At 38.9% G+C, this 12187-nt stretch overlaps 1 protein-coding gene across 1 annotated transcript in view; it reads right to left on the reverse strand.

The window, feature by feature from the left end:
• Positions 1–12187, reverse strand: part of LOC309846309 (glycine dehydrogenase (decarboxylating), mitochondrial-like) — a gene marked incomplete at its 3' end in the record, with an annotated part of 37838 nt that overhangs the window by 4064 nt on the left and 21587 nt on the right. Inside the window, exons 4-7 of the mRNA XM_082695184.1 lie at positions 8693–8857; positions 1818–1895; positions 630–777; positions 3–120 (exon numbers count right to left, since the gene is read on the reverse strand). Coding sequence (XP_082551310.1) covers positions 3–120; positions 630–777; positions 1818–1895; positions 8693–8857 — 509 coding nt within the window. The remainder of the gene's footprint in view (positions 1–2; positions 121–629; positions 778–1817; positions 1896–8692; positions 8858–12187) is intronic.

Genomic DNA, 12187 nt, shown 5'->3' on the forward strand with positions numbered 1-12187 from the left:
GCCATAGCCCAGTGGCACTCCAAACCTCTGTGAGCTACCGAGGGCAATGTCCACCCCAAACTCTCCAGGAGGCCTCAAGATACACAGAGCTAAAAGGTCAGTAGCACAGCAGGCCAGGCTCTAGAAAGGACACAAGAGAGAAAGTGGTGGTTAATTGTCACCTTCTCCTGAGAGCAGTTGGAGAGTAGTAAATTATGTTCAATATAAGCAGACAGACAGGGTTGTTTCAGACCTGGTGAATTCCATTTACTCACTGATTCATTCAAAAATATTTACAAAGGGGCACCTGGGTGGCTCAGTTAGTTAAGCATCTGACTTCAGCTCAGGTCATGATCTCAGGGGCCTGGGATCAAGCCCCACATTGAGCTCCTCACTCTGCAGGGGGCTTGCTTATCCCTCTCTTTCTGCTCCTCCCCCTCCTCATGCTCTCTCTCTCTCAGATAAATAAAATCTTAAAAAAAAATTACTGAATGCCAGGAATTAATGAACAAAATAAACTTGAAAAAAGGGAGGAAGGATAGAACTTAACATTCTAGGCGATACAGGTATAGAAACTAAGATGCATTAAAATCATTAATTCAAAGTTGGGACACACCTCTGTGAACCCCCACAAGGAGAGATTTGCCTACCCCAGTCTGATGGGCCCTCTCCACAAGCTCTGTGAAATCTTCCACCTTCCCCTCAGTGTCTGGATACTGGAAGAGCACTCCACTAACATCTTTTCCACTGAAGTCCATTTCATGGGGTAACTTCAGCTCAATGAGAACGCCATTGTATCTGGAAAGACAATAGACAAAGAGCAATCATGCTTTTGATTTTCAAGAGAAAATAAAAATCCCTTACAATTTATTTTCAGTGATATAGTGTCCATCTTCCATGTCCTTCCTCATTGTCCCCCACCCCACCTCATCCTGACATACACTCACATATAGGCGCGTGCACACACACACGTGCATGTGCCCATCTCACATCTGACCTTTCATTGTTAACAGAGCTTCACACCATCTCAAGTGCTTCCAACAGCTTGGCTTCTGTTTCTCTCCTCCACCCTTACCACTCCCATTCCGGCCTTTCCTGCTAGAACCTGCTCCTGAAAGGGTCAGGAACAAGGCTTCCTAGGACTAAAGAACCAACTTTAGACAGCAGTCACCACTTTCACCTGGGATCAGTTTTAGGTGAATGGAAAGCCATCAATAAGACAAAGAGAAAGACCTTTCTTAACCATCCAGTTCCAATCCTATGTGAGAACACCCCTTCTGAAGGGATGGTGGTTTGGGGTTGGTAAATATAATATTGCCCAGTTATTACAAGAAGAAAGCAAACAAATACACCAGCCAGGGACAGCTGTGCTGTGTTTATCTGATTACAGCACTAAACTAATATAGTACGCTTGTTTTTGTCTATATCATACCACACCTAGGTTTTACTTAGATTCCCTATAAACAATGTTTGCAGTAGTATACACTAAATTCTAACAATTGCATGAGAATTCCATTTTCCCCCTACTTTTCAAGCTTTCCAGAACATTGTTGAAATTATTTCAGTATTTTTAATTTTCTTTTTAAAAAAAGAAAACAAACAACAGGGTTACTCAATACAAAGCAAAGACAACTAAAGTCACTTCTATATTCTCCATTCTGGCACATTTTACTTACGAGGCAAGATCTCAGGAAGACAGTAGGAGGGAAAGTAAAACTGAACAACCTCAATATAAACCAGGTTCACCGCCAATCAGTTTGAAAGTAACAGAGAGAAACAACAGAGATGAGTATGATATATATTATCCCTGAGTTCAAAATAAGATTGAAATTAATTACTTGGCTCGAGTCTGGACGACAGCTATTGTCTGTGGGTGGCAACGGGGGTCAACAAAAAATCTCTTCCTCTTGTTGTGTCTGTTGAAAAGGAAAATCACATTCAAACATGAACATTAAAGAAATCAAAGTGGTTTCTAAGAACGCAAAGCAAAGGTGGTACTTAGGGAAACTCTGAATGCAATGTAAAAAATGAGTCATCAATTCTACTGAAATCCACTTTCTATTCTTAAAAAGAAAACCAAAGGCCCAAAATAGAGTCACTTGTGCTAGGTTCATGTCACCAAACTGAGGCTTAATACATACCTGATTATAGTTTCAAACATCCCCAGTAACACAATCTTAATTGGTCAGCGTAGAATTTCCTGGTAATCACCAATGAGGTGGTAATTCACCTAATAAGACCCTTTTTGTCCTCCAAAGGAAAGTGACATTGCTCTAAGTAATCCCTTTCTTGTTTGTAACTTCCTTAAAAACCTTTTTTCTTTCAGGGCAGTTGGGTGGCTCAGTCTGTTAAGTGTCTGCCTTTGGCTCAGGTCATGATCCCAGAGTCCTGGGATCAAGCTCTATGGTTGGGCTTTCTGCACAGTGGAAAATCTACTCCCTCCCCCTGCTCATGCTCTCTCCTATCTCTCTCAAATACAGAAAGAAAATCCTTAAAAAAATAAAATAAAATAAAAAAATAAAAACCTTTCTCTTTCAAACTGGACAGCAACATGTGAAAGAATGAAACTGGACTACTTTCTTACATCATACACAAAAATAAGTTCAAAATGAATAAAAGACCTACATATGAGACCTAAAACCACAACAGTCCTGAAGAACACAGGCAGTAATGTCTTTGACATTGGCCAAAGCAACTTCTTATTAGATATGTCAACTGAGGCAAGGGAAATAAAAGCAGAAATGAACTACTAGACCTTCATCAAGATAAAAAGCTTCTGCATAGCGAAGGAAACAATCAATAGAACTAAAAGGCAATCTACTAAGAATCTACTGGGAGAAGACATTTGCAAATGACATCTCTGATAAAGGGTTAGCATCAAAAATATATAAAGGACTTATAAAACTCAACACCCTAAAAGCAAATAATCCAATTAAAAAATGGGCAGGAGACATGAATAGACATATTTCCAAAGAAGACATCCAGATGACTAAAGATCCTCAAATCACTCATCATCAGGGAAATACAAATCAAAACTGTAATGAGATATCATTTCACATCTGTCAGAATGACTAAAATCAACAACACAGGAAACAACAGGTCTTGGCAAGCATGTAGAGAAAGAGGAACCCTCTTACACTGTTGGTGGGAATGCAAACTGGTACAGCCACTCTGGAAAACAGTATGGAGTCTCCTCAAAAAGTTAACAGAATTGCCCTATAATCTAACAATTGCATTACCAGGTATTTACCCAAAGGATATAAAAATACTGGTTCAAAAGGATACATGCAGGGCGCCTGGGTGGCTCAGTGGGTTAAGCCGCTGCCTTCGGCTCAGGTCATGATCTCAGGGTCCTGGGATCGAGTCCCGCATCGGGCTCTCTGCTCAGCAGGGAGCCTGCTTCCTCCTCTCTCTCTCTCTGCCTGCCTCTCTGCCTACTTGTGATCTCTCTCTGTCAAATAAATAAATAAAATCTTAAAAAAAAAAAAAAAAGGATACATGCACCCCAGTATTTATAGCAACATTATCAACAATAGCCAAATTACGGAAACAGCTCAAGTGTCCATTGCCTGATGAATGGATCAAGAAGATTACACACACACACACGATGGAATATTACTTGGTCATAAAGAATGAAATCTTGCCATTTGCAGCAATGTGGATAAAGCTAGGGAGTATTGTGTTTTGCCAAATAAGTCAATCAGAGAAAGACAAATACCATACATTTTCACTCATATGTGGAATTTAAGAAACAAAACAGATGAATGTAGGAGAAAAAAAAAAAAGAGAGAGGAAAGCCAGGAAACAGGCTCCTAACCACAGAGAACAAACTGAGAGTTGTGGAGGGGCAATGGGTGGGGAATGGGCTGAATAGAGATGACGGGTTTTAAGAAGGGCACTTGGGTGCCTGGATGGCTCGGTTGTTTAAGAAACTGCCTTCGGCTCAGGTCATGATCCTGGAGTCCCTGGATCAAGTCCCACATCGGGTTCCCTGCTCAGCAGGGAGTTGCTTCTCTCTCATACTCTCTCACTCTCAAATAAATAAATAAAATCTTTAAAAAAAAAAAAAAAGATTTTAAGAAGGGTACTTGTGATGAGTATTGGGTATTTTATATAAGTGATCAATCACTAAATTTTATACCTGAAACTAATATTACACTTTAACTAACTAGAATTTAAATAAAAACTTGAAAAAAGAAATTAAATCATCAGATATTAAAAAAATATATCTTTCCCTTTCTGTAGCCCTTTATCACTCTTTTCTTTTTGCTAGATGAGATGCTGCCTAATGCATGAATCGTTGAATAAAGCCAGTTAGATCTTCAAATTTACTCAGTTGAATTTGGGGTTTTATTTTTTTTTAAACACTATTCCAACCCTATTTAGCAAAATCAATCTTAAACTGGCTTAAATTTTTAAATATGTTAAGAGTTAAAAGAAATAAAAACAGGAGGGGCACCTGGGTGGCTCAGTTGGTAAAGTCTCTGCCTTTGGCTTAGGTCAAGATCCCAGGATCTGGGGTGGAGCCCCACATCGGGCTCTCTGCTCTGCAGGGAGCCTGCTTCCTCCTCTCCCTCTCTCTCTCTGCCTGCCTGTCTACTTGTGCTCTCTATCTGTCAAATAAATAAATAAAATCTTTAAAAAAAAAAAAAAGAAAAAGAAATAAAAACAGGATAATGACTGGGTACAAGTAGAAATAAAAAAAGGTTGAAATAAAAACATCTGAGAATTTTACTGCCAAAGAAGCATTTGGAGATTATCTAAACCAAATGTCCTCATTCATGAAAGGACTCAAGAGAAGTGACATGGGCAGTACCTTACAGCTACCAAAGGACCTAAATCCTGGGAGTTTTCTAAACGTTCATGATTTCAGGAAACAAAATTGATGGAGATTGTTAAAAAGAAAACCAAAAAAATTTTTAAAGGGGAGGGGCATCACCCTGGCTTGGTCTTTGGGCATCTGCTTTCAGCTCAGGTCATGATCCAGGATCCTGGGATGGATTCCCTCCTCACCGCCCCCACCCCACTGGCTCCCTGCTCAGCAGTAAACCTGCTTCTCCCTCTCCCATTCCCCCTGCTTGTGTTCCCTCTCTCACTGTCTCTCTGTCAAATAAAAAAAAGAAAACCAGAGGCCCAAAATGGGGTTTCTTGCACCAGGCCCAGTTATCAAACCGGGGCTTAATACCTAAACTAACTGCAGTTTCAACCTCCTCCAGAAAGGTAGTCTTAACCCTGAGTCAGGAATTTACTGATAAGCACAAAGGAGGTAATCTGTCATGTGGGCTTTCTTCATCCACCAAAGGCTAGAAGTGGTCATCTGCATAATAAGACACCCTTTCATTTCCCCTAAGGGAAGGTGATCTTGCCTATCACATTCTTGCCCCACCCTCCTTCCTATATAAGAAAAATCTTTCATTTGTACAACTCCTCAGGGAGCCTTTCTACCTGATAAGTAGAATGCTGCCCAATTTGTGAACTGTTTAATAATAAAGCCAGTTCAGATATGCTTCAGATATGCTCAGTTGAATTTTGTTTTTTTTAAATAGTATATGTAATATAAATAGTGCATGTGTATCATGAGCATATCTGGGTAGAAAGGATGGGAAACATGACATGTACATTGTGCTATGCATTTAATTTTCCAGAAGGATACACACTGACCAGTTAACAACAGCTTTCTCAGTGGAACAGGACTGAGAAAAAGCAGGTTCACTTCATTATATTCTCTACTGTTTACATATTTTTCCACTCTGAACAGGTATTTTTATAATTAACATAACTTTAATAGAGCATTAAATTGGGAGAAAAGAGCCATCTGTTTTTGGAAACAAAAACACTGCTATTTTAACTTTTATTTATTATTATTATTATTTTATTTATCTTTTCTAAAGATAAAAACAACAAAGCTACTTTTCAAGAGTCAAATTAAACATAGGCCCGAAGGTATGAGAATTAAGAGAGATGAAGTAAATCGAGCATTTGCAGAGCTGTAGCTCATTAACTTAAATCAGTTCAGGACCAAACCCCTGAACCATCAACCAAAAAGGCCTCAGCTTCTCCAAGTATGAAATGGAAGCTTAGAAAGAGAGGCGGAGGAGATGAAGCAAGAAGGGGGATAAGGAAGAGATAAGATGAAAATGTGAACAGCTGAGAACGGAGCAGCATTCTTTCTGGCTATCCACCCAGGATCAGGTGGAAAAGTCTGAACCCACCTCTGCTGCTTGGAAAGCAGAATAACCTGCGGCTGGAAATTCAGAGTTTTACATACCTGCTAAGCAAGTTTGTTTGGGGTTCACTACTGCAATGTTGTGATTTATAAGAATATATATTTGGTCATGACCAAATTTTTAATATATCAAAAACCAAATATTTCATATTTTCATTTATATTTAAGCCTTCATCCACAGTTCTTGGCTCATAGCTCCCCAAACTTCCTAACTGTGGAGAACACAAAGATGTCTTTTTACATGTTAATTAAATTTGGAAAATGTCCACAGATGGGGTTTGGTTGCCAATGGAACCAACTATGTGATTAGAGGGGTGGAACTTTTAATCCTACTCCCTGATCTCAGAAGGAACAGGGACTGGAGGTCAAATCAATACCCAACTGCCAATGATTTAATCAATTCTGCTTATGTAATGAAGCCTTATAAAACCCAAATGGACAGTGTTTGGAGAACTTTAGGTCAATGAATATGTGGCAATCTGAGAAGAATGGTATACGCTGAGAGCGAGCATGGATGCTCCACACCTTTCCCACATAACTTGCCTTATGTATCTCTCCCATTTGGCTATTTCTGTTTTTTTCCTTAGTAATAAACCAGTGATAGAGTAAGTAATGTTTCTCTGAGTTCTGTGAGTCGCTCTAGCAAATTAACTGAGCGTGTCCTGGGAACCTATTGTTTATAGCCAGGCACTCAGAAGCAAAGGAAATAACACAGGCTTGCCACAGGCATATGAGGTGGGGTGGGGTGGAGTGTGGTGGGGGGGCAATCTTGTACTGAACCCTTAACCCCTGGAATCCGATGCTATCTCTAGATAGATTGTGTCAGAATTGAGAGGCATTCTTAGACACCCTGTTGTTCTCAAAGAATCGTTTGTTGGTGTGGGGAAAACCTCCACACACATATTGGAATTGGTACCAGAACCAATTTAACCATCTCTAAGTATCTGGAAGCCAAAAAAGAGAGTTACATGGGCATTCAGAGCCAGAGGCACAAAATCTCAGACATACCATGAATATGGGCAGATTTCCCAACCAGATGACATCTACAGGAAAATTCTACCAGGAAGGTAAGCTCAAAAGTACTCAAAAGGCCAAGAACAAAGGAAGGTGAGGAACTGGAAAGCAACTGTTAACTCTATACCATGACCCAGCAGTTCTATTTCTAGAAATGCATCCTCAGGAAATAATCAGAACTTTAAAAAAAAAATTTTAATTTAAAATTATAGAATATTAAAAAAATCAGAATTTAAAAAAAATTTAAATATTTCTTTTAAAAAGTTGTTATTTTTTCAGTGTTCCAAGATTCAGTTTATGCACCACACCCAGTGCTCCATGCAATCAGAACATTTTTTTTTAAGATTTTATTTATTTATTTGACAGACAGAGATCACAAGCAGGCAGAAAGGCAGAGAGAGAGGAAGGGAAGCAGCCTCCTTGCCAAGCAGAGAGCCTGATGTGGGGCTTGATCCCAGGACCCTGGGATCATGACCCGAGCCAAAGGCAGAGGTTTTAACCTACGGAGCCACCCAGGCATACCGCAATCAGAACTTTTGACAAAATTTATTCTAAATATGTAAAACAATAGCATCTGTAACAGTAAAAGATGGTATCAAAGTGAATGTGTAACAAAAGAGATGAGGTTACATAGATTATGGTACTTTCATGTGAGTGAGTAATACCAGGTAGTCAATAAAAGCCATGTCCTAGAAAGCTGACTAAAGCAAATCTTCTCACAATGTATTGTTAAATACAAAAAAACAAGGTATAAAACATTTAAGGACAACCTAAAACAATTTGCTTCATGAAAGAAAATGGTATTTCAACAACACAGATCACCAGTTCCTACCCAATAACTGTTCTCCCCTTTACCAACAGGAACAGAACTCGAGAACGTAGTGGGCAGCAGTGCGCCTCTAATAAAAGCTGCATTCCCCCAGGTCACATAGGTAGGGGTTGTCAAGAAAGCATGAAGTTGTGAATGCAAGTTTCCAACAAACTCTTTCAAGAGGCCTTATTTAGCTAGCAGCACCCTTTCCCCTTTCCTCCTTCCTGGGTGCAGGGGTCATGGTTAAAGCCCCACCAGTCATCTTGTGACCATGAGGACAAAGGCCTCACACTGAAGATGGCACAGAGAGGGGAGCTTGATACTATCTCAGAGCTGCCCTAACATCCCTGAACTTAACACTATGGATGACCAGAGCCAACACAATGAATGAGAAGAGCCAAATGTTTTCTAATGTTAAATGGAAAACAATAGCGGCTTTAAAAAGCCACTTTTCTAAAGCTGCTACTATTGCAGATTTTTTGGTTCTCTCGGCTGACTGGTATAATGCTACTGTGTATGTGTGTGTGTGTGTGTGTGTGTGTGTGTGTGTGTGTGTGTGTGTTTCTGAGACAGAGAGAGTCAGTCACTGGACACCAATAGGGCCAGCTCTACCTGCACAGCCAAAGACACCGAGAATGGCCCTTGGCCCATGGGCCTCTCACCTGTGGCATAGCTGCATCGCCTCTGCAGCTGCTGTGGCCTCATCCAGCAGGGATGCGTTGGCCATGTCCATGCCTGTGATGTCGCACACCATGGTCTGGTAGTTTAGTAAACTCTCCAGTCTCCCCTGAGATACTTCTGGCTGGTATGGAGTATACTGGGTGATCCTGTGAAAGACACAAAGGCCATGTCCAAACTGTGACTTCACTATCAGAAAAGTGCACGAGACGTGTTCATTTTGGAATTCAGTAACTGGAATTAAGTTTGCCTTCTTTGAGAACTGTGTTATCAGTAGGGATGCTTAGACTTAAATCACAGTAACAATATTATCTTTAGTTTGGCCATGTTCAGTACTTACATTTCTATTTTTTTAAGTTGCTTTTTAATCTTACAGGTCTGTATTAATAATCTCATCATATGTATGTGTTTTATTGTAACCTGGTTCTTAAATCCACGTGAGTTTACCTACGGTAATATAAACACAAGTTTTACTTCCTGTTATCTTTCTTCTAGCTAAAAGCCTATCTCCATCACAGTCCACAAAAGGAAAGCATCTAAGAATTTACTCTCTATACTCAAAAGTGGTGTTTTTTATTTTAAGATTTTATTTATTTACTTGAGAGAGAGAGAGAGAGAGAGAGAGCATGAGTGGAGAAAGGTCAGAGGGAGAAGCAGACTCCCTGTTGAGCAGGGAGCCTGATAGAAGACTCAATCCTGGGACTCCAGGATCATGACCTGAGCTGAAGGCAGTCACTTAACTCCCACAAAAGTGTTGTTTTATGAGGATCTTTGTTTTTATACTAAGCAGTAGAGATTCTATGTGCTCCTAGGAAATTAAGAGAGGTCTATTTAAGAATCCTGACTATTCAGTTATTAAGTCTGGAGAAGTTAACTCTGCAGCTATCAAAATTCAAGGATATAAATGGTTAGAAGACAGCACAGCAAGAGTTTTAGTCTTGTATCCTCTAGTTATTAGTCAGAAATATTTCTTCAGGTATTTGAGCTAATCCATTTTATACTTTCATCCTTTTTTCATTACTTCACTCACCCTACAAACTTTACTACATGCCTGTAACCACCAAGAACTAGGCTATGTTCTGCTGATGATACATCATAAACAAACGGGTAACAGTCCCTGATCTCAATAATATGCTGTCATGGGGAAAAAGAGATGATAAATAAATGAAATCATTTCAGAGTGATAAATTTTTTTTAATAAAATAAAATCAGGGGTGCCTGGGTGGCTCAGTGGTTTAAGCCGCTGCCTTCGGCTCAGGTCATGATCTCAGGGTCCTGGGATCAAGTCCCACATCGGGCTTTCTGCTTAGCAGGGAGTCTGCTTCCTCCTCTCTCTCTCTCTGCCTGCCTCTCTGCCTACTTGTGATCTCTCTCTGTCAAATACATAAATAAAAATCTTAAAAAAAAAAAAAGAAAGAAAGAAAATAAAATCAGGTGATATGAGAGGGTGACTGAGGACTTGTAACACAGTTGCTATCTTTTCACCCAGAATCCATTCACTCTACCACCAAAGTGGGTCAGATTGGGGTCCATGCTCCCACATGTGATTGACATTGTTTTATAATTCTATTGTTTTTGTTCTCCTAAGCCAGAAAAGTATTAGGGAAAAACAATTTTTTTTTAAAGCCCTATCCCTTTCTGTCTTGCTCTGGTAATCATGTGCAGGATATTTCCATCCTTTTTCTTTTCTTTCTGAAGGCTTTGAAATCAATACTTCTTATGTTAGAGGGGGAGTGGGTGGGGGAACTTGCCTAACCAAGCAGTCCAACATCAAGAGTTTGAAATAATCTAAAACTTTTAACTGGCATAGTTGTGTGTGTGTGTATGTGTGTAGGTGTATAGCAGAGTACATTTTTGCTCCAGTTAACTCCTTGAACAGCCTGGCTTAGCAACTATAAATCAGTTTGCCAATTCTAAGTGGGTGGTGAACTGGAATGAATGAGGCACACAATACATGTAGACAAAGTAGAAAAGGAATCTGAGTAGAAATGGGGTCACACAAAAGGCACAGACAAGAAGCAATTGTGACCTCACATCCGATAAGACTTTCACACACAGCATGGCCTGCCACCACAAAGACAGGCTTAGATTGCCTGGCTATCTGAAACTTTCATTTTATTCAGAGTCGTTATTTTACATATAGACAGACACACAAACTTGTTCAGGCACACACGTGAGCATACACAAATTAGCTGGTCCATCCAATAAATGGGAAAGATTCAGAATACCCATGGACACAGCATATACAGTAGGAATAGAGACAGCAATATTCCAAAGAATTCATCACAGCACTGAATATTGAAAAAGGAGTAATAAGAACACCACAAAAGCAACAAAATGAAGTGTTCACTGAAAAGAGAATTATGCATACATAATACTACACATTTATTGAAAATAATGCATTAAAGAATAATTCCTGACATGAAGGTGCTCCTGATATATGTATTTAAAAAGTACAAGTGTTAAATACCATGATCCCATTTTTGTAAATTTTCTGATTATCTTACACCTTTTTATTATGAAAATTTGGAAAATTCAGATGAGAAAATAAAATCACCCATTATCAGAAAACTCCCAAGATAACAACAGTTACCATTTAAATGCATTTCTTTTTAATGTTTTTTTTTCTCTTTTATGACAGACACACTCAAGTATGTTGCCCATTTTTCTGTTGTGGTATCTGCCCCCTGTTTATTTGTGACTTCTCTTTATAATTCCTTTTTCTCCAGCTTTATTGAGATAATCGAGATAAAGTGTACAGGGGCACCTGGCTGGCTCAGTCAGTAGAAGGTCTGACTCTTAATTTTAGGGTGGTAAGCTCAAGCCCCACACTGGGTGTGGAGCCTACTTAATAAAATAAAATAATAAAATATAAAATATATAATATAATGATTTGATATACATATTCTGGTACCCCAATCAAGCTAATTAATTTACTCTTTCTACACCATAATCATATTTATATTTAAAATAATATTATGTTCTGTGTAAAGTTTTATGCCCTGTTTTGTTAACAGTATCCCATGAACAATTTCTAATAACTTCAATATTGTTCAATGACATAATTTTAACTGTTATGTAGCATTAAATCATCGTATTTACTATCATTTATTATTATTTATTATTACTATTATTTATTATTAAGTACCCTCAAATTAAGTACCCTCTGTCTTATTTCCTTCAGATAAATTGCTAGAAGTAGAATTTTGAACTGTATATGATAATTAATTTTAAGGTTCTCAGTACATATTGCCATGTTCCTCTCCAGAAAGATCATACCCTTCCGTACCCTATTTAGTACTATAATGATTCACAGATTTCCCTGCATTATCATGATACTAGTTTTAAGAAGCCCTGGGTTTCAACCTTAATCTTTAACGTACTACCTGTGAATTGGGACAAGTAACCAAATCTCTCTTTCCCAGTTTCTCTTGGTGATCAATGAAGATAACGTCACCTATATCTTTATGTTCTTAGCA

This window comes from Mustela nivalis (genome assembly GCF_964662115.1).
Source record: "Mustela nivalis genome assembly, chromosome: 13".
Classification (NCBI taxonomy): Eukaryota; Metazoa; Chordata; class Mammalia; order Carnivora; family Mustelidae; genus Mustela; species Mustela nivalis.